Below are 25,484 nucleotides of genomic sequence, written 5' to 3'. Positions count from 1 at the left end.
TACCTGACCTTAACGACTCGGCCTGGAGCTTAACTCGCTCAGACCTCAGATCTTCCTCACCTCAGTCCTGCCGCATCGAATCGCCTCCAGGTCCAAAGAGGAGTTGCAGGCTATTTGCCAGATTAACAAAGTAAGTCGTCCTTGTTTCAATAACCACAGGCCGGAGGTCACCGAGATTCACCAGCACCTTAATACCAGAAGCCTTAAACCCGGTGTTCTTCAGGAGATGCAGAGAGCTGCTCCAGTAGGTCGGAAGCGCGGGAGTATGCTCGTTTGTCCAGCCGGTAATTCCCAACATGCGTGTCACTCCAAGGAGTTTCCCGAGGTGCAGTGTAACGGTGACTCTGAGCTCTGCTTTGAGCCTGAGGTCGGAGTTCAGAGTAGATTTGTTATCAATGCCCTACACCACCTGGAGATGCGTTTTCTTGCAGGCGTTCACAGGACAGTGAGTGAGTACTGTAGAGTTTATGAGAACTGTGCATAAAGACTGACAAACATTGTGGGAAAGGACAGTCCGTGTAAATGAAACGTATTGAGAATGTGCTGTGAAAGAATCCTTGGGAGTGGGTCTGTAGGTCGTGGGATCAGTTCAGAGTTGAGGTGAGTGAGGTTATCCCTCTGCTTCAGGAGCCTGACGGTTAGTAACTGCTCCTGGGCCCGGTGGTGTGGGGCCTGAGGCTGCTGTGCCTCCTGCCTCCATGGGACCTGTGAGGAGGGCGTGGCCTGGGGCAGCGGGGGTCCCGATGACGGATGCTGCTTTCTTTGGTCGGTGTTCCGCGTAGACGGAACGGGCCGGTCTGCCTCCACCTCTTTCCGTTGACACTTCTGTGCCTGGGCGTTGGTGTTTCTGCACCCACTCCCCCCCCCACCCCCCGGGGCGGGGTTGGGGTGCCGACTCCTGCAATCTTCTCCCTCGCCCTTCCCCGAGGGAGAGGGAACGAAGGCTGTTGGTGATGGCTGCTGCTCTTGTCAAGGGCCAGCTTTATTCCCCTTGCATGCTTGCAGGCATCGGGGGTGTCAGGCGCCACGTGAAACACAATTGAACACTGATACAGAAAGTTGGTCGGAGAAGGAAACGCACATAAAGACACAAATACAACAGAAACAGTTTTATTTTTAAAAACGGTTCCAAGTGTTTACAGGGCGGTAGAGGGGGCTGGGGTGGGCTGACTGGAATGGTTGATCGGATTAACAGCCTGTGGAAGACTTACACCCTGTAAGTCTCGATCGCCCTGTAGAACTTTCCGGAAGGGAGGCTTTCAGAAAAGGCTAGTGGTGGTCTTGATTCCCCCCCCTCCCCCCACCGCTAGCGGGTTTCTGTTGAGTGCGCTGGGCGGCGGGGAAGGCTTCGTCTGCGGGCCGGGATCCGCCGTTGAGGGGGCGCCCAGACGAAGCCCGCGCGGGCGGGGCGCGTTAGGGAGCCGCGTGCCTGACTCCCGGGCTGTTTGGGTCTGTTCATCCCCGTTTCCGTTGCTCCGCCCGGGCCGTTTTGAGGAGGAGTTGGTCGCGGGGTGGGGGTGGGAGGCGCGTTGCTATCTCCAGTCCCCCTCAGCGTAGCCGCCGCCCCCCCCCCCCCGCTTTTGGAGTTGGACGGGGTGGGGGGGGAAGGTTTCGGCTGGCGAGTCGGTACTGACGCTTCCCGTCCGGGAAGCCGGCGAGACTCGTCGGTTCAGATGCGATCTTCATCTTCCTTTTTGCGTTCCTCTTTTCTTTTCCTCTCTCTGTCGTTTCTTTTGGGTTGCAATTTCCTTCCTGAGCCCACAGATGGCTGGGGGTGGGGTTAAGGCGTTGCTGCAGCTCTGTTGTGAGAGTCAGTCGTCCGTCCCGTGCATGTGTGCTGTGGTCATGGTCTTTTTTTTTTAATTGTTTTGCACCAAACTCCCTCCCTCCCCTCCCTCCCTCCCTCCTCGGCCTCTCGCCTTGCCCACGAGCTCTGCATGCTGCGAGACTTGCTCCTGTCTGTTATCTGGTTTCTGAACTTGTGTTGCTATCTGGTCACAGAGCGATCTTCTCCACCGCTGCCCCCGCCACAAAGCGCCCCCGGGCTGGTGGGGCCGCCCTCGCCGCCGCCGCCGCCTCCTCCACCCGCCTTGCCCCCTCCGCCCCGGGCCCCCGACGCTCCGGATCGAGGCGAGGAGGGGGAGGCGATCCGGGGCGCGAGGACGGGGCCGGGGCCCGGAGGCGACTCGGAGAAGTACAGCTGGATGAGCCAGCCCGGGCTGACGTTCGAGAGGGAGGGGCGGCCGCTGGCGGACCTCGGAACTGGGGGCGACCAAGCCAAGAGCGACCCGTCCTCCATCGACTCCTCGCAGGAGGAGGACTCCTTGGAGAGGCTGACGCCCGACTCGCCGTTCGAGGTGCTGGCCGAGGCGCAGGAGAAGGATCCCCGCCTCGCCCAGGAGCCCCTGGTCGCCGGAGGTAGGCCCAGCGGAGCGAGGGCCGAGGATGGCGCGGTTCCAGTGCAGGAGGGCGCCAAGTGGAGCTTCCTGCCGGACGACCAGTCCCCCCGCCGTCCCGAAGCTGGAGAAGAGGCGCCTGGCTCGGGAGGCGGCCCCAGAGTAGAGGACCGGGAAGGAGTGGAGTCTTCGGCTGCAGTAGTGGCCCTGGAGAGCTTCCAGCCTCCCCCGACTGCATTAGCGACCGCCCTCCCTGAATCTTCGGGCCCTGGACCACAGGACAAAGATGTGTCCATCACGGGTCTCAACGTCACCTTGGGCCCGCGTCCGGTGGGCAGATGGTCCGAGGCAGTTGCCTCCCCCTCTGTGGGGGCAGGGGTTTGCGCCGTCGCGGAGAACTTAGACCGAGCATCCGAGGCCAAGACCCCGACTGAGAGGGGAAGTGGCGCCAAGACACGGCCCGGCCGTCCCGCGGGTGACCCCTGGTTCCTGGGAGAGGAGTCTTCCGCTCCCCCGGGCGTTAACGAAGCCGCCGCGGTGTGGTGCCCATCTCGAGCCCCGGCCGTTCAGACGACAGCTGCCCTCGACCGCGCCCAGCCAGAACCACCGAAGGCGGATCAATCCGGGGAATCGAGGGAGGTTCTCAAAGGGCCCCCAGGGCCCCAGCCCTTGGCCCCGGAGGCAGCTGCCGCGACGGAGCCGCCCGGCGGCCCGCAGAACGTGGATCTGGTGTCGGTGGAGGTAGCCCGGGAACAGGGGGTTGGCACCAGAGAGGTGGGGGCAGTCAGCCCTACAAGCCAAGGAGCCAAGGAGGACAGGAGCCAACCAGCAGATGCCCGCACTTCCCTGCCGGAAGACCAAACAGGATTGGGCAAAGTTTCCCAGCCGGAAGACCAAACAATATTGGGCAAAGCTTCCCAGCCGGAAGACCAAAAAGGATTGGGCAAAGTTTCCCAGCTGGAAGACAAAACAGGATTGGGCAAAGTTTCCCAGCCGGAAGACAAAACAGGATTGGGCAAAGCTTCCCGGCCAGCAGACGGGGCAGAATTGGGCAAAGCTTCCCAGCCGGAAGACCAAAAAGGATTGGGCAAAGTTTCCTGGCTAGAGGATGGGGCAGGATTGGGCAAAGTTTCCCAGCTGGAAGACAAAACAGGATTGGGCAAAGTTTCCCAACCGGAAGACCAAACAATATTGGGCAAAGTTTCCCAACCGGAAGACCAAACAATATTGGGCAAAGTTTCCCAACTGGAAGACCAAACAATATTGGGCAAAGTTTCCCAACTGGAAGACCAAACAATATTGGGCAAAGTTTCCCAACTGGAAGACCAAACAATATTGGGCAAAGTTTCCCAACCGGAAGACCAAACAATATTGGGCAAAGCTTCCCAACCGGAAGACCAAACAATATTGGGCAAAGTTTCCCAGCCGGAAGACCAAACAATATTGGGCAAAGTTTCCCAACCGGAAGACCAAACAATATTGGGCAAAGTTTCCCAGCCGGAAGACCAAACAATATTGGGCAAAGTTTCCCAACCGGAAGACCAAAAAGGATTGGGCAAAGTTTCCCAACCGGAAGACCAAACAATATTGGGCAAAGTTTCCCAGCCGGAAGACCAAACAATATTGGGCAAAGTTTCCCAGCCGGAAGACCAAAAAGGATTGGGCAAAGTTTCCCAGCCGGAAGACCAAACAATATTGGGCAAAGTTTCCCAGCCGGAAGACCAAACAATATTGGGCAAAGTTTCCCAGCCGGAAGACCAAACAATATTGGGCAAAGTTTCCCAGCCGGAAGACCAAACAATATTGGGCAAAGTTTCCCAGCCGGAAGACCAAACAATATTGGGCAAAGTTTCCCAGCCGGAAGACCAAACAATATTGGGCAAAGTTTCCCAACCGGAAGACCAAACAATATTGGGCAAAGTTTCCCAGCCGGAAGACCAAACAATATTGGGCAAAGTTTCCCAACCGGAAGACCAAAAAGGATTGGGCAAAGTTTCCCAGCTGGAAGACAAAACAGGATTGGGCAAAGTTTCCCAGCCGGAAGACAAAACAGGATTGGGCAAAGTTTCCCAGCCGGAAGACAAAACAGGATTGGGCAAAGCTTCCCGGCCAGCAGACGGGGCAGAATTGGGCAAAGCTTCCCAGCCGGAAGACCAAAAAGGATTGGGCAAAGTTTCCCAACCGGAAGACCAAAAAGGATTGGGCAAAGTTTCCTGGCTAGAGGACGGGGCAGGATTGGGCAAAGTTTCCCAGCCGGAAGACAAAACAGGATTGGGCAAAGTTTCCCAGCCGGAAGACAAAACAGGATTGGGCAAAGCTTCCCAGCCGGAAGACCAAAAAGGATTGGGCAAAGTTTCCTGGCTAGAGGACGGGGCAGGATTGGGCAAAGTTTCCCAGCCGGAAGACAAAACAGGATTGGGCAAAGTTCCCCGGCCAGCAGACGGGGCAGGAGTTCCAGCTCATCGGCCTGAGGGAGGGGCCACAGGAGGGGCAGTAGGACTGGTGGGTGGAAGAATCGGGCCTTCTGCACCACGAGAGTTGCCTCCTCTGTCAGCAGGCACTGGCCCAGCAGAGGAGCGGAAAGCTAGCCCCGAGGGCTTGCCGGAAAGACCCGCCCTGGAGAATCCCAGCCTTGAACTCGGGGACATGTCTTCCCCCCTTCTGGAAATGATCCGCAGGTCGGAAATGCAGAGGGGCGTGCAGGCCCGGGAGCAGCGCGAGACTCCGGCCCCGGTCACGGCACGACCAGCCGTCATCAAGTCCACCCCGGCCCCCGTGGTTCTGGACGTCACCGGGCACCCCGCCGGCCCTCCAAGCTGCCCCGAGCCGTCCGGGAGCCCGACGCCCGCCGAGGGAGGCGGAGGAGTTGTGCCGGGGGAGCGGGCCGGCCCCCCTGCCCCCCGGGAGCCCGCCCTCCCGCTGGCACCTCCCTCTGAGCCCTCGCCGGCTGGTGGAGAGGACCGGGAAGACCAAGAGACCCCGGAGGAGGTGGTTGGTGGGGAGGCCACGGAGAGAGAGAGCAGAACCACAGGTACAAGCTCAGCTGTCTGCTTGTTTGTTTAACCGCATTCCCATTCTCTTTTTACCCCCCCCCCCTTCCCCACCCCCACCTCACAGACCTGACCCAGCCTCATTGTGTGATGTGTATGTGTGGGTGAGAATGTCTGTCCTTGGGGCGAAGCCCAAATTAGCAGCAGCTCCTCCCCGATTTCCTGTCACTAAATTTCTGTGGAGATCTCTCTCCACCTCCTCAATTCCCTGATTCCCATCTCTCTGCCCCAAATTCCCTCTCAAACCCTCCGTTTTTTAAAAAAAATAGCACACACAAACACAAAACGCTGGAGGAACTCGGCAAGTCAGGCAGCGCCTATGGAGAGGGATAAACTGTCCTCTTCAAATGAAGACTTGAGCTGGTTGCCAGAGGCCCAGCGAAACGCGGGCTGGTGCGTTCTTGGCGTCGGGTTAATCCGTATACCGAGACGCAACAGTGAAGCGCAAAGAACCGGCAGCTCCTCAGAGTGTGGGCGTTGACGGGGGAGAACATACTAACTCCTCGCTGGGAGCGGCGGGAATTGAACCCCCCCCCGCCCCCCATCCACGGGATCGCTGGCACCGTCCATGCGCACTCCCCCCGATGACCACTGCGCGCTATTCCGGGGGCCGCTTGCGTGGGTTCGGGTTAATCCCCCGATTCACGTGGTCGGGGGATGTCGGGGTCTCGTGCCCTCGCGCCGAGCCGGGGGTCGGGATCGAACCCGGGTCCTTGGGTCTGTGCGGGCGCCGCTGTGGGCGAGTGTCCCTCCCTCCCTCCCTCACTCACGCCCACCTTCCAAAGGGTCCACTTAACGTTGTTGATCCATGGCACGGACAGAAAGGTTAGGGAGTCCTGGGTTAGGAGGATCGGAGTCAAATGGAAATGGTCAGCATCGAGTAGATGGGCTGAAGGGTCTGTTACTACGTTTACGACTTAATCTCAGATGCAACGCTATCAGAGGTGCTCTGTCATGTCTGCCACACCCTCAACACAGGTGAACGGACAGAGACAGAAACTCGGCAGGTCAGGCAGCATCTGTGGAGGGGAATAAACTTCGGGCCGAGACGCTTCATCAGGACTGGGGGGGGGGGTGAAGAGGAGGACAGACTGGGAGGGTGACAGGTGAGGGGGGGAAGGTGGGGTGGGGGAGAGGGGGGATGAAGTGAGACACTGGGAGGTGATAGGCGAGACCAGGTGAGGGGGAAGGTGGGTGGGTGTGGGAGAGGGGGGATGAAGTGAGACACTGGGAGGTGATAGGCGAGACCAGGTGAGGGGGAAGGTGGGTGGAATGGGGGAGAGGGGGGATGAAGTGAGACACTGGGAGGTGATAGGTGAGACCAGGTGAGGGGGAAGGTGGGTGGGTGTGGGAGAGGGGGGATGAAGTGAGACACTGGGAGGTGATAGGTGAGACCAGGTGAGGGGGAAGGTGGGTGGGTGGGGGAGAGGGGAGATGAAGTGAGACACTGGGAGGTGATAGATGAGACCAGGTGAGGGGGAAGGTGGGTGGATGGGGGAGAGGGGAGATGAAGTGAGACACTGGGAGGTGATAGGCGAGACCAGGTGAGGGGGAAGGTGGGTGGGTGTGGGAGAGGGGGGATGAAGTGAGACACTGGGGGAGGGAATGGGTGAGACCGAGTGAGGAGAGGAGAGGGGAGGGGATGGGTGGAAGATGTAAAGGACTGAGAGGAACTATCTTGTAGGAGACGGAGAGTGGATCATGGGAGAAAGGGAAGGGGAGGGTCCCAGAGGGAGGTAACGAGAAGAGAAGGGGTAAGAGGGGACCTGGAATGAGGAATGGAACAGGAGAAGAGGCGGGGGAGGGAGAGAAATTGGTGTTCAGGGCTTGAAGGGTCTTGGCTGGAAACGTCAAACTGTTTATTCCCCTTCAGAATGAACAGAATAAGCTGCGTTTGTGATGACCCATCTGGTTGAATATAAGGAATTGAGGCTCAGACCATTTCCTACACGGGGAATAAATTCAGAAATTCAAAGGGACCTCGTGCAGGTTGAGTTGGTGGTGAGGAAAGCCAATGCCAAGTTAACTTTGTTTTCCAGAGGACTTGAGGCTTTATAGGGCACTGGCCAGACCTCACTCGGAGTATTGTGAGCAGTTTGGGATGTGCTGGCATTGGGGAAGGTCCAGAGGAGATTCACAAGAATTATCCTGGCGATGAAAGGGTTAACACATGAGCATTTAATGGCTCTGGGCCTGTACTCCCTGAAGTTCAGAAGAATGGGTGGGGGGGGGGGGGTGGTATCTCATTGAAACCTAATATTGAAAGGCTTAGAGTGGGTGTTTAGTATAGTGGGGGAATCTAGGACCAGAGGACACAGATAGAGTGGATGTGGAGAGGATGTTTCCTATAGTGGGGGAGTCTAGGACCAGAGGACACAGATAGAGTGGATGTGGAGAGGATGTTTCCTATAGTGGGGGAGTCTAGGACCAGAGGACACAGATAGAGTGGATGTGGAGAGGATGTTTCCTATAGTGGGGGAGTCTAGGACCAGAGGACACAGATAGAGTGGATGTGGAGAGAATGTTTCCTATAGTGGGGGAGTCTAGGACCAGAGGACACAGATAGAGTGGATGTGGAGAGAATGTTTCCTGTAGTGGGGGAGTCTAGGACCAGAGGACACAGATAGAGTGGATGTGGAGAGGATGTTTCCTATAGTGGGGGAGTCTAGGACCAGAGGACACAGATAGAGTGGATGAGGAGAGAATGTTTCCTGTAGTGGGGGAGTCTAGGACCAGAGGACACAGATAGAGTGGATGTGGAGAGAATGTTTCCTGTAGTGGGGGAGTCTAGGACCAGACACAGATAGAGTGGATGTGGAGAGGATGTTTCCTATAGTGGGGGGAGTCTAGGACCAGAGGACACAGATAGAGTGGATGTGGAGAGGATGTTTCCTATAGTGGGGGAGTCTAGGACCAGAGGACACAGATAGAGTGGATGTGGAGAGGATGTTTCCTGTAGTGGGGGAGTCTAGGACCAGAGGACACAGATAGAGTGGATGTGGAGAGGATGTTTCCTATAGTGGGGGAGTCTAGGACCAGACACAGATAGAGTGGATGTGGAGAGGATGTTTCCTATAGTGGGGGAGTCTAGGACCAGAGGACACAGATAGAGTGGATGTGGAGAGGATGTTTCCTATAGTGGGGGAGTCTAGGACCAGAGGACACAGATAGAGTGGATGTGGAGAGGATGTTTCCTATAGTGGGGGGAGTCTAGGACCAGAGGACACAGGTAGAGTGGATGTGGAGAGGATGTTTCCTGTAGTGGGGGAAGTCTAGGACCAGAGGACACAGATAGAGTGGATGCGGAGAGGATGTTTCCTATAGTGGGGGAGTTAAGGACCAGAGGACACAGAGTGGATGTGGAGAGGGTATTTCCTACAGTGGGGGAGTCTAGGACCAGAGGACACAGATAGAGTGGATGTGGAGAGGATGTTTCCTGTAGTGGGGGAGTCTAGGACCAGAGGACACAGATAGAATGGATGTGGAGAGGATGTTTCCTATAGTGGAGGAGTCTAGGACCAGAGGACACAGATAGAGTGGATGTGGAGAGGATGTTTCCTATAGTGGGGGAGTCTAGGACCAGAGGACACAGATAGAGTGGATGTGGAGAGGATGTTTCCTATAGTGGGGGAGTCTAGGACCAGAGGACACAGATAGAGTGGATGTGGAGAGGATGTTTCCTATAGTGGGGGAGTCTAGGACCAGAGGACACAGATAGAGTGGATGTGGAGAGGATGTTTCCTATAGTGGGGGAGTCTAGGACCAGACACAGATAGAGTGGATGTGGAGAGGATGTTTCCTGTAGTGGGGGAGTCTAGGACCAGAGGACACAGATAGAGTGGATGTGGAGAGGATGTTTCCTATAGTGGGGGAGACTAGGACCAGACACAGATAGAGTGGATGTGGAGAGGATGTTTCCTATAGTGGGGGAGTCTAGGACCAGAGGACACAGATAGAGTGGATGTGGAGAGGATGTTTCCTATAGTGGGAGAGTCTAGGACCAGACACAGATAGAGTGGATGTGGAGAGGATGTTTCCTATAGTGGGGGAGTCTAGGACCAGAGGACACAGATAGAGTGGATGTGGAGAGGATGTTTCCTATAGTGGGGGGAGTCTAGGACCAGAGGACACAGATAGAGTGGATGTGGAGAGGATGTTTCCTGTAGTGGGGGAGACTAGGACCAGAGGACACAGATAGAATGGATGTGGAGAGGATGTTTCCTATAGTGGAGGAGTCTAGGACCAGAGGACACAGATAGAGTGGATGTGGAGAGGATGTTTCCTATAGTGGGGGAGTCTAGGACCAGAGGACACAGATAGAGTGGATGTGGAGAGGATGTTTCCTATAGTGGGGGAGTCTAGGACCAGAGGACACAGATAGAGTGGATGTGGAGAGGATGTTTCCTATAGTGGGGGAGTCTAGGACCAGAGGACACAGATAGAGTGGATGTGGAGAGGATGTTTCCTATAGTGGGGGAGTCTAGGACCAGACACAGATAGAGTGGATGTGGAGAGGATGTTTCCTGTAGTGGGGGAGTCTAGGACCAGAGGACACAGATAGAGTGGATGTGGAGAGGATGTTTCCTATAGTGGGGGAGACTAGGACCAGACACAGATAGAGTGGATGTGGAGAGGATGTTTCCTATAGTGGGGGAGTCTAGGACCAGAGGACACAGATAGAGTGGATGTGGAGAGGATGTTTCCTATAGTGGGAGAGTCTAGGACCAGACACAGATAGAGTGGATGTGGAGAGGATGTTTCCTATAGTGGGGGAGTCTAGGACCAGAGGACACAGATAGAGTGGATGTGGAGAGGATGTTTCCTATAGTGGGGGGAGTCTAGGACCAGAGGACACAGATAGAGTGGATGTGGAGAGGATGTTTCCTGTAGTGGGGGAAGTCTAGGACCAGAGGACACAGATAGAGTGGATGTGGAGAGGATGTTTCCTGTAGTGGGGGAGTCTAGGACCAGAGGACACAGATAGAGTGGATGTGGAGAGGTTGTTTCCTATAGTGGGGGAGTCTAGGACCAGAGGACATGGATAGAGTGGATGTGGAGAGGATGTTTCCTATAGTGGGGGAGTCTAGGACCAGAGGACACAGATAGAGTGGATGTGGAGAGGATGTTTCCTATAGTGGGGGGAGTCTAGGACCAGAGGACACAGGTAGAGTGGATGTGGAGAGGATGTTTCCTGTAGTGGGGGAAGTCTAGGACCAGAGGACACAGATAGAGTGGATGCGGAGAGGATGTTTCCTATAGTGGGGGAGTCTAGGACCAGAGGACACAGATAGAGTGGATGTGGAGAGGATGTTTCCTATAGTGGGGGAGTCTAGGACCAGAGGACACAGATAGAGTGGATGTGGAGAGAATGTTTCCTATAGTGGGGGAGTCTAGGACCAGAGGACACAGATAGAGTGGATGTGGAGAGAATGTTTCCTGTAGTGGGGGAGTCTAGGACCAGAGGACACAGATAGAGTGGATGTGGAGAGGATGTTTCCTATAGTGGGGGAGTCTAGGACCAGAGGACACAGATAGAGTGGATGAGGAGAGAATGTTTCCTGTAGTGGGGGAGTCTAGGACCAGAGGACACAGATAGAGTGGATGTGGAGAGAATGTTTCCTGTAGTGGGGGAGTCTAGGACCAGACACAGATAGAGTGGATGTGGAGAGGATGTTTCCTATAGTGGGGGGAGTCTAGGACCAGAGGACACAGATAGAGTGGATGTGGAGAGGATGTTTCCTATAGTGGGGGAGTCTAGGACCAGAGGACACAGATAGAGTGGATGTGGAGAGGATGTTTCCTGTAGTGGGGGAGTCTAGGACCAGAGGACACAGATAGAGTGGATGTGGAGAGGATGTTTCCTATAGTGGGGGAGTCTAGGACCAGACACAGATAGAGTGGATGTGGAGAGGATGTTTCCTATAGTGGGGGAGTCTAGGACCAGAGGACACAGATAGAGTGGATGTGGAGAGGATGTTTCCTATAGTGGGGGAGTCTAGGACCAGAGGACACAGATAGAGTGGATGTGGAGAGGATGTTTCCTATAGTGGGGGGAGTCTAGGACCAGAGGACACAGGTAGAGTGGATGTGGAGAGGATGTTTCCTGTAGTGGGGGAAGTCTAGGACCAGAGGACACAGATAGAGTGGATGCGGAGAGGATGTTTCCTATAGTGGGGGAGTTAAGGACCAGAGGACACAGAGTGGATGTGGAGAGGGTATTTCCTACAGTGGGGGAGTCTAGGACCAGAGGACACAGATAGAGTGGATGTGGAGAGGATGTTTCCTGTAGTGGGGGAGTCTAGGACCAGAGGACACAGATAGAATGGATGTGGAGAGGATGTTTCCTATAGTGGAGGAGTCTAGGACCAGAGGACACAGATAGAGTGGATGTGGAGAGGATGTTTCCTATAGTGGGGGAGTCTAGGACCAGAGGACACAGATAGAGTGGATGTGGAGAGGATGTTTCCTATAGTGGGGGAGTCTAGGACCAGAGGACACAGATAGAGTGGATGTGGAGAGGATGTTTCCTATAGTGGGGGAGTCTAGGACCAGAGGACACAGATAGAGTGGATGTGGAGAGGATGTTTCCTATAGTGGGGGAGTCTAGGACCAGACACAGATAGAGTGGATGTGGAGAGGATGTTTCCTGTAGTGGGGGAGTCTAGGACCAGAGGACACAGATAGAGTGGATGTGGAGAGGATGTTTCCTATAGTGGGGGAGACTAGGACCAGACACAGATAGAGTGGATGTGGAGAGGATGTTTCCTATAGTGGGGGAGTCTAGGACCAGAGGACACAGATAGAGTGGATGTGGAGAGGATGTTTCCTATAGTGGGAGAGTCTAGGACCAGACACAGATAGAGTGGATGTGGAGAGGATGTTTCCTATAGTGGGGGAGTCTAGGACCAGAGGACACAGATAGAGTGGATGTGGAGAGGATGTTTCCTATAGTGGGGGGAGTCTAGGACCAGAGGACACAGATAGAGTGGATGTGGAGAGGATGTTTCCTGTAGTGGGGGAAGTCTAGGACCAGAGGACACAGATAGAGTGGATGTGGAGAGGATGTTTCCTGTAGTGGGGGAGTCTAGGACCAGAGGACACAGATAGAGTGGATGTGGAGAGGTTGTTTCCTATAGTGGGGGAGTCTAGGACCAGAGGACATGGATAGAGTGGATGTGGAGAGGATGTTTCCTATAGTGGGGGAGTCTAGGACCAGAGGACACAGATAGAGTGGATGTGGAGAGGATGTTTCCTATAGTGGGGGGAGTCTAGGACCAGAGGACACAGGTAGAGTGGATGTGGAGAGGATGTTTCCTGTAGTGGGGGAAGTCTAGGACCAGAGGACACAGTTAGAGTGGATGCGGAGAGGATGTTTCCTATAGTGGGGGAGTCTAGGACCAGAGGACACAGAGTGGATGTGGAGAGGGTATTTCCTACAGTGGGGGAGTCTAGGACCAGAGGACACAGATAGAGTGGATGTGGAGAGGATGTTTCCTGTAGTGGGGGAGTCTAGGACCAGAGGACACAGATAGAATGGATGTGGAGAGGATGTTTCCTATAGTGGAGGAGTCTAGGACCAGAGGACACAGATAGAGTGGATGTGGAGAGGATGTTTCCTATAGTGGGGGAGTCTAGGACCAGAGGACACAGATAGAGTGGATGTGGAGAGGATGTTTCCTATAGTGGGGGAGTCTAGGACCAGAGGACACAGATAGAGTGGATGTGGAGAGGATGTTTCCTATAGTGGGGGAGTCTAGGACCAGAGGACACAGATAGAGTGGATGCGGAGAGGATGTTTCCTATAGTGGGGGAGTCTAGGACCAGAGGACACAGATAGAGTGGATGTGGAGAGGATGTTTCCTATAGTGGGGGAGTCTAGGACCAGACACAGATAGAGTGGATGTGGAGAGGATGTTTCCTGTAGTGGGGGAGTCTAGGACCAGAGGACACAGATAGAGTGGATGTGGAGAGGATGTTTCCTATAGTGGGGGAGTCTAGGACCAGACACAGATAGAGTGGATGTGGAGAGGATGTTTCCTATAGTGGGGGAGTCTAGGACCAGAGGACACAGATAGAGTGGATGTGGAGAGGATGTTTCCTATAGTGGGAGAGTCTAGGACCAGACACAGATAGAGTGGATGTGGAGAGGATGTTTCCTATAGTGGGGGAGTCTAGGACAAGAGGACACAGATAGAGTGGATGTGGAGAGGATGTTTCCTATAGTGGGGGGAGTCTAGGACCAGAGGACACAGATAGAGTGGATGTGGAGAGGATGTTTCCTGTAGTGGGGGAGTCTAGGACCAGAGTACACAGATAGAGTGGATGTGGAGAGGATGTTTCCTATAGTGGGGGAGTCTAGGACCAGAGGACATGGATAGAGTGGATGTGGAGAGGATGTTTCCTATAGTGGGGGAGTCTAGGACCAGAGGACACAGAGTGGATGTGGAGAGGGTATTTCCTACAGTGGGGGAGTCTAGGACCAGAGGACACAGATAGAGTGGATGTGGAGAGAATGTTTCCTGTAGTGGGGGAGTCTAGGACCAGAGGACACAGATAGAGTGGATGTGGAGAGGATGTTTCCTATAGTGGAGGAGTCTAGGACCAGAGGACACAGGTAGAGTGGATGCGGAGAGGATGTTTCCTATAGTGGGGGAGTCTAGGACCAGAGGACACAGATAGAGTGGATGTGGAGAGGATGTTTCCTATAGTGGGGGAGTCTAGGACCAGAGGACACAGAGTGGATGTGGAGAGGGTATTTCCTACAGTGGGGGAGTCTAGGACCAGAGGACACAGATAGAGTGGATGTGGAGAGGATGTTTCCTATAGTGGGGGAGTCTAGGACCAGAGGACATGGATAGAGTGGATGTGGAGAGGATGTTTCCTATAGTGGGGGAGTCTAGGACCAGAGGACACAGAGTGGATGTGGAGAGGGTATTTCCTACAGTGGGGGAGTCTAGGACCAGAGGACACAGATAGAGTGGATGTGGAGAGAATGTTTCCTGTAGTGGGGGAGTCTAGGACCAGAGGACACAGATAGAGTGGATGTGGAGAGGATGTTTCCTATAGTGGAGGAGTCTAGGACCAGAGGACACAGGTAGAGTGGATGCGGAGAGGATGTTTCCTATAGTGGGGGAGTCTAGGACCAGAGGACACAGATAGAGTGGATGTGGAGAGGATGTTTCCTATAGTGGGGGAGTCTAGGACCAGAGGACACAGAGTGGATGTGGAGAGGGTATTTCCTACAGTGGGGGAGTCTAGGACCAGAGGACACAGATAGAGTGGATGTGGAGAGGATGTTTCCTATAGTGGGGGAGACTAGGACCAGAGGACACAGATAGAGTGGATGTGGAGAGGATGTTTCCTGTAGTGGGGGGAGTCTAGGACCAGAGGGCACAGATAGAGTGGATGTGGAGAGGATGTTTCCTGTAGTGGGGGAGTCTAGGACCAGAGGACACAGATAGAGTGGATGTGGAGAGGATCTTTCCTATAGTGGAGGAGTCTAGGACCAGAGGGCACAGATAGAGTGGATGTGGAGAGGATGTTTCCTATAGTGGGGAGTCTAGGACCAGAGGGCACAGATAGAGTGGATGTGGAGAGGATGTTTCCTATAGTGGGGGAGTCTAGGACCAGAGGACACAGCCTCAGAATAGAGGGGTGTCCATTTAGAACAGAGATGAGGAGGAATTTCTTTAGCCAGAGGCTGGTGAATCAGTGGGCCATTCCAGCCATTGACACGAGCCCAGCACAGGGCCATTACTTCCCCCTGGGATTCCATCGTCCCCCAGCACGCTACAAGCGATTTACAGGGGATTGACGTCGGGGAGAGAGTTGGCGGGGTGTAAGGACAGCTGACTGAGCAAAGACCTGTAATGTTGCAGGGCTCGGTCCCCGGGGCCTCACGGGAGCTTGGCGGTCAGCGTGATGTTGAAACAGTGGCAGTGATCGCGCGTTGGGGTTCAATCTGACGGCAAAGGAGGTCTGTAGGTTCTGCCCGCGACCTCGTGGGTGACCCGCCGCGGTCTGTAGACGCGCACGGATGAGGAATACTGTGTTGTCGGAATGCTGTATTGGTACCAGAAGCCAGGTGGCTAAGGACAGGAGGCCTTGGGATTGGAGGTGTGTGTGTGTGTGTGTGTGAGAGAGGGAGAGGGGCTGGTTTTGTTCTGTTGTCAATGCTGCTTGTGTCGTTGTCTGGTGTCCTTCTGCTGAGGATCGTGGGCACGCTGCGTTAGCGCTTCTGGGCTGCCCCCCCCCGTGGTCACTGACACAAACACCACATTTCACCCTGTATCCACGTACAGGCGACAGCTAAAGACGATACGGTGCATTGGCCTTCATCAACCGTGCGATTGAGCTTAGGAGCCGAGAGGTACTGTTGCAGCTATACAGGACCCTGGTCAGACCCCACTTGGAGTACTGTGCTCATTTGTGGTCGCCTCACTACAGGAAGGATGTGGAAACCATAGAAAGGGTGCAGAGGAGATTTACAAGGATGTTGCCTGGATTGGGGAGCATGCCTTATGAGAATAGGTTGAGTGTACTTGGCCTTTTCTCCTTGGAGCGACGGAGGATGAGAGGTGACCTGATAGAGGCGTATAAGATGATGAGAGGCACTGATCGTGTGGATAGTCAGAGGCTTTTTCCCAGGGCTGAAATGGCTAGCATGAGAGGGCACAGTTTTAAGGTGCTTGGAAGTAGGTACAGAGGAGATGTCAGGGAGTGGTGAGTGCGTGGAATGGGCTGCCGGCGATGGTGGTGGAGGCAGATATGATAAGATCTCACGTGGAGCTTAGAAAAATAGAGGGCTGTGGGTAACCCTAGTTAATTTCTAAAGTAAGTACATGTTTGGCTCAGCATTATGGGCCAAAGGGCTTGTATTGTGCTGAAGGTTTTCTATGTTTCTGTAATCTTTAACCTGACATCAATACCGTTGTTTATTTGATGTAAACAAGGCTTTTCATGGTATGTACAAGTGACAATTAAAGCTGATCCTTGTCTTGGATACTGAACTAGTCGGTCCTTGAAGTGGCCAATGAAAGAGCAAGTTCTCCCCTTTCTCTCCAGGCAATGGGCCCCTTTTAGTGCAATAGACAATAGGTGCAGGAGTAGGCCATTCAGCCCTTCTAGCCAGCACCGCCATTCACTGTGATCATGGCTGATCATACACAATCAGTACCCCGTTCCTGCCCTCTCCCCATATCCCTTGACCCCGCTATCTATAAGAGCTCTATCTAACTCTCTCTTGAATGCATCCAGAGACTTGGCCTCCACTGCCTTCTGGGGCAGAGCATTCCACATATCCACCACTCTCTGGGTGAAAAAGTTTTTCCGCATCTCAGTTCTAAATGGTCTACCCCTTATTCTTAAACTGTGGCCTCTAGTTCTGGACTTACCTATCAACGGGAACATGCTTCCTGCCTCCAGTGTGTCCAATCCCTTAATAATCTTATATGTTTCAATCAGATCCCCTCTCATCCTTCTAAATTCCAGTGTATACAAGCCCAGTCGCTCCAATCTTTCAACATATGACAGTCCCGCCATTCTGGGAATTAACCTTGTGAACCTACGCTGCACTCCCTCAATAGCAAGAATGTCCTTCCTCAAATTTGGAGACCAAAACTGCACACAATACTCCAGGTGGGGTCTCACCAGGGCCCTGTACAGCTGCAGAAGGACCTCTTTACTCCTATACTCAATTCCTTTTGTTATAAAAGCCAGCATGCCATTAGCTTTCTTCACTGCCTGCTGTACCTGCATGCTTGCTTTCATTGACTGATGTACAAGAACACCTACATCTCGTTGTACTTCCCCTTTTCCTAACTTGACTCCATTTAAATAGTAATCTGCCTTCCTGTTCTGCCACCAAAGTGGATAACCTCACATTTATCCACATTAAACTGCATCTGCCATACATTTGCCCACTCACCCAACCTGTCCAAGTCACCCTGCATTCTCATAACATCCTCCTGACATTTCACACTGCCACCCAGCTTTGTGTCATCGGCAAATTTGCTAATGTTACTTTTAATCCCTTCATCTAAATCATTAATGTATATTGTAAACAGCTGTGGTCCCAGCACCGAACCTTGCAGTACCCCACTAGTCACTGCCTGCCATTCCGAAAGGGACCCGTTAATCACTACTCTTTGTTTCCTGTCAGCCAGCCAATTTTCAATCCATGTCAGTACTCTGCCCCCAATACCATGTGCCCTAATTTTGCCCACTAATCTCCTATGTGGGACTTTATCTAAAGCTTTCTGGAAGTCCAGGTACACTACATCCACTGGCTCTCCCTTGTCCATTTTCATAGTTACATCCTCAAAAAAAACTCCAGAAGATTAGTCAAGCATGATTTTTCCTTCATAAATCCATGCTGACTCGGACTGATCCTTCTACTGCTATCCAAATGTGTCATAATTTCCACTTTTATAATTGACTCCAGCATCTTTCCCACCACTGACGTCAGGCTAACCGGTCTATAATTCCCTGTTTTCTCTCTCCCTCCTTTCTTGAAAAGTGGGACATTAGCCACCCTCCAATCAGCAGGAACTGTTCCTGAATCTATAGAACATTGGAAAATGATTACCAATGCGTCCACGATTTCTAGAGCCACCTCTTTAAGTACCCTGGGATGCAGACCATCAGGTCCCGGGGACTTGTCAGCCTTCGGACTCAACAGTCTATCCAACACCATTTCTTGCCTAATATAAATTTCCTTCAGTTCATCCTTTACCCTAGTTCCTTTGGCCACTATTACATCTGGGAGATTGTTTGTGTCTTCCCTAGTGAAGACAGATCCAAAGTACCTGTTCAACTCATCTGCCATTTCCTTGTTCCCCATAATAAAGTCACCCGTTTCTGTCTTCAATGCCCCAATTTTGGTCTTAACTATTTTTTTGCTATTCACATACCTAAAGAAGCTTTTACTATCCTCCTTTATATTCTTGGCTAGTTTACCTTCGTACCTCATTTTTTCTTGGTGTATTGCCTTTTTTGTTATCTTCTGTTGCTCTTTAAAAGCTTCCCAGTCCTCCGGTTTACCACTCATCTTTGCTATGTTATACTTCTCTTTTATTTTTATACTGCCCTTTACTTCCCTCGTCAGCCAGGGTTAGAAAGGGTTAATCCTTTATCAGAGCACTGACATCTTTAACCTGCCTCCTGATTTAAGTGACTGTGCAGAGCAGGAAATGTTTAGAGGTCTATGGCAACAGACAGAGTGCTGGAAGAGCTCAGCGTGTCGGGCAGCATCTGCGGAAGGAGAAGGACAGGCAGCGTTTCGGGCCGAGGCTGAAGTATGAAAGAAGGGAGATGGTCCATTTGAAGGGGTGAGGCAGATGGAGGAGGGGAGAGTGGAGATAGTGAGTGAGACTGGGAGGGGGTGGGTGGGGAGGTGAGGGGGAGTGATGGACAGACGGAGGAATAGTGACAGAGGGCTGCAGATGGCAAGATCTGATAGAGGATGGTGACGCATTCAGCTGAGTGCAGGAGGAGAGGGGGGGGGCAGACGGGAGCAGAAACAAGTTTGTTATCACAGACATCTGCCGTGAAGTTTGTTTTGCAGCCATACAGTCCCAAGACAAACTAATTTATTTGAGCGATAAAACAAAGATAGTGTCAAAGAGGTGTCAGTTCCTGAATCGCTGAGTTTGCGTCTTCAGGCTCCTGTACCCCCTCCCTGATGGCAGAGGGGAAGAAGCTGTTCCTGAATCGTTGAGTGTGTGTCTTCAGGCTCCTGTACCTCCTCCCTGATGGCAGAGGGGAAGAAGCTGTTCCTGAATCGTTGAGTGTGTGTCTTCAGGCTCCTGTACCTCCTCCCTGATGGCAGAGGGGAAGAAGCTGTTCCTGAATCGTTGAGTGTGTGCCTTCAGGCTCCTGTACCCCCTCCCTGATGACAGAGGGGAAGAAGCTGTTCCTGAATCGTTGAGTGTGTGTCTTCAGGCTCCTGTACCTCCTCCCTGATGGCAGAGGGGAAGAAGCTGTTCCTGAATCGCTGAGTGTGTGTCTTCAGGCTCCTGTACCTCCTCCCTGATGGCAGAGGGGAAGAAGCTGTTCCTGAATCGTTGAGTGTGTGTCTTCAGGCTCCTGTACCTTCTCCCTGATGGCAGAGGGGAAGAAGCTGTTCCTGAATCGCTGAGTGTGTGTCTCCAGGCTCCTGTACCTCCTCCCTGAGGTTTCCGTGAGACGTTGGGGGTAAATTTAGGCCATTCCAGCCCACTGGGTCTGCTCCCGTCGTGGCAGAGTTCTGGAATAGCTGCTCCAAGGACTCGGTGGGTCAGTCAGCAGCCGTGGAGGCGTGGAAATGGAGGGTCCGGGCCTGAAACATCTACTCCCTGAGCTCCCGCAGCACTCTGTCACCTGTGGAAAGTAACGGACTGACCAAATGCAGAAGGGTCTCAACTGGATCCGTCCATCCGTCACCTGCCAGCTCCCCTCAGCCCCCTTCCCCTCCACCCCTCGTTCTTTACTGCACGGCAGGATCAGGTTTATAATCACTGGCATATCATGAAATCTGTTGTTTTCGTGGCAGCGGTACAAGGCAATACGTAAATTAAAATGAGAAATGTCCATAAAAATTGAGTGCGCAAACAGCGAAACAGATCAGAAATCGGATTCCGGAGGGGAGGAAGCTGTTCCTGACACTCTGAGTGTCTCTCTTCGGGCCCCTGCACCACCTCCCTGGTGGTGAGGGTCCTTCGTGACGATGGGTGCAACCTTTTCGGGGCTTCGCCGTTTGAAACCGCTCCCCCTTTCTGCTGCTGACCCCCTCGATGAGGGCCGGCCAGGTGCTCCCTTGACCTCTCCTTCCCGAAGTCCCGCTTTCTCGGCCTCGCTGACGTTGAGGGGAAGGTTGCTGTGATGGGGCCACTCAACCTGTCTCACCAACCTTTTCCCGTCCCGTCCTGATCGAGTGCGAACCGTCCGTTTCCAGTTTGGAGGCTGCTACTGGTTTGAAATGTCGCCCAGATTCCTCCAGCAGACAGCCTTCTGTGGGAGAGGTTCAGCTTGGAACTGATGCAAATATAACTCGCACAAGTCCAAAGTAAATTTATTACCAAAGTACATGTGTGTCACCACATACAACCCTGAGATTTATTTCCTTGCGGGCAGACACAGTAAGTGCATGGAATAATAACCATAATAGGGTCAATGGAAGACCAGACAAACGGCGTACAGAAGACGACAAACTGTTCAAATACAAAAAGAGAGAAGAAAGAATAAATAAATAAACGATAAATATCGAGAACAAGAGACGAAGAGTCCTTGGAAGTGAGTCCATAGGTTGTGGGAACAGTTCAGTGTTGGGGTGAGTGAAGTTGTCCCCTCTGGTTCAGGAACCTGCTGGCTGAAGGTTAATAACTGTTCCTGAGACCGGTGGTGTGGGTCCTGAGGCTCCTGTACCTTTTTTTAAAAAATCTGAGGTAGCAGTGAGAAGAGGGCACGGCCTGGGTGGTGGGGATCCCTGCTGTTGGATGCTGCTTTCCCGCGACAATGTTTCGTGTAAACACTGCGGATGCTGTGGTCAAAGCAACACGCTGGAGGAACCCAGCGGGTCGGGCAGCGTCGGTGGAAACGAGCGGTCAATCTTTCGGGCCGAGACCTGACGAAGGGTCTCGGCCCGAAACTGCTCGTTTCCACGGATGCTGCCCGACCTGCTGGGTTCCTCCAGCGTGTTGTAAATGTTTCATGTAGGTGTGGGGAGGGCTTTTACCCGTGACGGACTGGGCCGTATCCACTCCTTCTGGCAGGGTTTTCCATTCAAGGGGATTGGTGTTTCCGTACCAGGCCCTGACGCACCCAGTGAATGTTCCCCCCGCCACGCCAAACTTTCGGAGTTTGTCAAAAACCGCATTTCCGGATTGCCCTCTTCCCACCCGCACGTAGGCAGAGGCTACAGAGCAGGACTCCGGAGACGAGGGCAACGGAGAGCGAAGGGCTGCAAATTCTGGAGTTCCTCCAACATTTTGTGTGTGTGTGTGTGTTGAACTTGCATCTGCCTGCCTGCCTGCCTGCTCTGCACTTCCTCTGTCGCTGTGACACTCTATTCTGCTCTCTGTTACTGCTCAACCTTGTTCCACCTCAATGCCCTGTGTAACGATCTGATCTGTACGAAATTTTCAGTGCATCTTCATACAATAATAAACTGATTTAAGTCTGTCCCCTTTGTCCGCAGCGAAGGATCTGATCTACTGGACTGATCCCAAGAAGACGGGCCTGGTGTTCGGCTCGACGCTGACCCTCCTGGTGTCGCTGGCGGTGTTCAGCGTGGTCAGCGTGCTGGCCTACCTCGTGCTCGCTCTCCTAGCCGTCACCATCAGCTTCCGCGTCTACAAGTCCGTCATCCAGGCCGTGCAGAAGACCAATGAGGGAAATCCTTTCAGGTAGGGGCCGCCCGCGGGTGGAGTCGCTGCTTTCGAGGGAGGGTGGGGGCGGAGAGATTCGGGCGGACGGTTATTAGCACTTGGGAGTATCGTGAGCGGTTTTGGGGGGGCCCTTATCTAAGAAGAGATATCCTGCCATTGGAGGGGGTCCGGAGGAGATTCACGGGAATGAAAGGGTTAATGTATGAGGAGCGTTTGGCTCTGGGCCTGTTCTCACTGGAGTTTAGAAGAATGGGGGGGGAATCTCTTTGAAACTTATCGCGTGGGAGGTTAGTTATGAAGATTTCAGTCGCTAGGTATACGTGGAAAGGTAGTAAATTAGATTAGACATTGGGAGAAGCCAGAGAGTGGTAGTGGAGGATTGCTACTCTGAGTGGAGGCCTGTGACTAGTGGTGTGCCACAGTGATCCAATTTGCCACATTATCATCCAGATCATTGATATAGATAACAAATAACAATGGACCCAGCACTGATCCCTGTGGCACACCTCCTCGCCTCGGTTCTGAATGGACGCCCCTCCATCCTGAGGCTGTGCCCTCAGTGGTCTGCTGAGGCCCTGCATCGGTCAGGGCCGAGCATGGTGTTGCATCCTCACTGTGTTGAAATGTAAACCGGGGCAAGCTGTTGCCCGTGTGGCAAACTGCCCCTCTCCACGCGTCAGCTGAATCCAAAGGAACGGCGGAGACCGTCAGCGTTGAACTCAACGTAGGACTGCCCTGGGGATTCCTGCGTGGGTGGGTGTAACCACGGGGCAGCGGAGGTTCGAGATGGGAGATTTCCTTCCAGGTGAGCTGCCAGCCGGCTGACGAGCCGAGGCAACGGGTTTTGCGGAGTCAGTGTCCCGCCTTTGCCCCTTCTCCTGGCAGTAGGGACAGTTCCACCGGGCTCCGTAGCTGAGCCACGCGTGAAGGCCGGGAGCCTGGGCTGGGTTGTCCGGGGCTGTTTGAGGAGCGTAGAAGGCCACTCGGCCCACAGTGTTGTGCTGACCCAGCTGAAAAGCAAATCAAAAACCTCCCAAACACTAATCCCTCCCGCCCACACATTGCCCCTGTCCCTCCATTACATTAGAGGCTTTTAAGAGACGTTTGGACGGGCGCGTGGATGTGAGGGAGATGGAGGGATATGGACATGGTGTAGGGAGGAGGGATTAGTGTCTGTGTGTTTTTGATTTGCTTTTCAGCCGGTTCAGCACCACACTGTGGGCCGAATGGCCTCTCCTAGAATCCGTTCTCAGTAATCTGCTCTCCCTCTCTCCCACATCTCGTGGAGGGTCTTCAGTGGAGGCTGGGAGCGGATCTTTCCGGGTTTCTGCTCGTGCAGGGTGGCGTGGTTCTGGTTAGCGTCACACTTTACGGCCGCAGCTCTGAGAGCCGGTTTCAGTCCTCGCTACTGCCCGCGAGGGTTTGTACGTTGCCCCAGCCTCCCGTCGCCGCGCGGATTCCCTCCGGCTGCTCCGCTCTCCTGCCACAGTCACAAAGACGGAAAGGACCGTCCGATACAAGAGTGGACTCGGGGCCATTCGGCCCATCGATCTGCTCCGCCATTTCATCATGGCTGATCCATTTTCCCTCTCAGCCTCAATCTCCTGCCTTCTCCCCGTATCCCTTCATTCCCTGAACAATCGTGAATCTATCAAGCTCTGCCTTAAATATACCCAGTCGCCCGGCCACTACAGCCTCCTGTGGCAATGAATTCCACAGATTCACCACCCTCTGGGTAAAGAAATTCCTCCTCATCTCTGTTCTAGATGGACACCCCTCTCTATTCTGAGGCTGTGTCCTCTGGTCCTAGACTCCCCCACTATAGGAAACATCCTCTCCACATCCACTCTATCTGTGTCCCCTGTTCCTTGACTCCCCCACTATAGGAAACATCCTCTCCACATCCACTCTATCTGTGCCCTCTGGTCCTAGACTCCCCCACTATAGGAAACATCCTCTCCACATCCACTCTGTGTCCTCTGGTCCTAGTCTCCCCCACCACAGGAAACATCCTCTCCACATCCACTCTATCTGTGTCCTCTGGTCCTAGACTCCCCCACTATAGGAAACATCCTCTCCACACCCACTCTATCTGTGCCCTCTGGTCCTAGACTCCCCCACCACAGGAAACATCCACTCGATCAAGGCCTTTGACCATTCAAAAGGTTTCAATGACTTTTCCCCCACCCCTCATTCTTCTGAATTCTAGTGAATACAGTTCCCAGGGCCATCAAACGCTCCTCATATAACAAGCCATTCAATCCTGGAATCATTTTCATGAATCTCCTCTGAACCCTCTCCAATGTCAGCCCATCCTTTCTTAGATAAGGGACCCGCTCGCAGTTCTCCACGAGGCCTCACCAGTGTTTTATAAAGACTCAACATTACATCCTTGTTTTTATATTCTAGTCCTCTTGAAACGAATGCTAACATCGCATTTGCCTCCCTCACCACAGACTCAACCTGCAAATTAACCTTCAGGGAATCCTGCACAAGGACTCCCCAAGCCCCTTTGCACCTGAGATTTTTGAATTTTCTCTCCATTTAGAAGATAGTCAACCCTTTCATTCCTTCTACCAAAGTGCGTGACCGTACACTTCCCGACACTGTGTTCCGTCAGCCATTTGTTGGCGCACCCTCCCAATCTGTCCCAGCCCCTTTGCAGGCCCTCTGCTTCCTCAAGACTCCCTGCCTCTCCACCAATCTTCGCATCTTCTGCAGACTTCGCAACGAGTCCACCAGTTCCATCGTCCAAGTCACTGAAGTGCAGCGTAAAAAGGATCGGTCCCACACGAGCCCCCGTGGGACACCACTAGTCACCGGCAGCCGACCGGAAGAGGCTCCCGTTGTTCCCAGTCTTTGCCCCCTGCCAACCAGCCACTGCTCTGTCCAAGCCTGAATCTTTCCCAGCATTCACTGTATGTTTTTGAGATACCTGTGCAAAAACGAGGTTGATTTTTTACTTTCAGCTTCATTTGGGCCCGTCAGCTCACCCAGAGGTGTCAGGGCGATTAATGCTTCCAGTGTAGAGCTCCCCCCCACCCCCCCCCCCGTCTCTCTTTTCCCTCTTTCCTGAGGCAAATGGAAACGGATCGTTGGAAGTCTCTTCCTGGCCCGTCCCAGCTGCCTTGCGAAGCGCTGACCCGGGGGAGGGTCTGTTTTCCAGAAGCTGCCCCATTCTGTGGCTGGGAAGTACCTCCTGACCTTTCCTCCTCCTCTGCAGAGCCTATCTGGAGCAGGACGTCACCATGTCACCGGACGCCTTCCGCAAGTACTGCGAAACCACCCTGGTGCACGTCAACCGGGCCCTCAAGTACCTGGTGCAACTCTTCCTGGTCCAGGATCTGGTCGACTCGCTCAAGGTCGGTTCCACACTGCCTGCCGAGTTAGAGGCTTCTGTTCGCGACGTCTCGTGTTCCGTTCGCCTCCCTTTCTCCCGCCGCTCCCATCCCCCTGCACGCTCTCAATGTCCTAACGCTTTTACCGAGGGTCGTCCGATTGAGGAGCTCCCGTCCCCGATGACCTGCACTGATATTTCTCTATGGTGAGGGCAGGGGGTTCCACAGACACCCTCGGCTCCAGGGTGGAGGTCGGGAAGCTTTAGGCTCAGGGATTTGGGGACGTTACTGCCATCTGCCCCCCACTCCCCCCCCCCCCAACAAATAAACATCAGG

General features: G+C 53.6%; 1 protein-coding gene across 2 annotated transcripts in view; it reads left to right on the top strand.

The window, feature by feature from the left end:
- LOC140717746 (reticulon-3-like) overlaps positions 1-25,484 on the top strand; it is a 46,179-nt gene that overhangs the window by 13,267 nt on the left and 7,428 nt on the right. The window contains exons 2-4 of one of the 2 annotated variants that reach the window (XM_073031459.1): positions 2,002-5,427; positions 21,621-21,828; positions 25,034-25,172. In XM_073031459.1, coding sequence (XP_072887560.1) covers positions 2,002-5,427; positions 21,621-21,828; positions 25,034-25,172 — 3,773 coding nt within the window. The remainder of the gene's footprint in view (positions 1-2,001; positions 5,428-21,620; positions 21,829-25,033; positions 25,173-25,484) is intronic. The other variant, XM_073031460.1, reaches the window with a different exon arrangement.

The sequence above is a fragment of the Hemitrygon akajei genome, chromosome 28 (genome assembly GCF_048418815.1).
Source record: "Hemitrygon akajei chromosome 28, sHemAka1.3, whole genome shotgun sequence".
NCBI classification, from domain to species: Eukaryota; Metazoa; Chordata; class Chondrichthyes; order Myliobatiformes; family Dasyatidae; genus Hemitrygon; species Hemitrygon akajei.
This window is presented reverse-complemented; position numbering and strand designations above follow the sequence as displayed.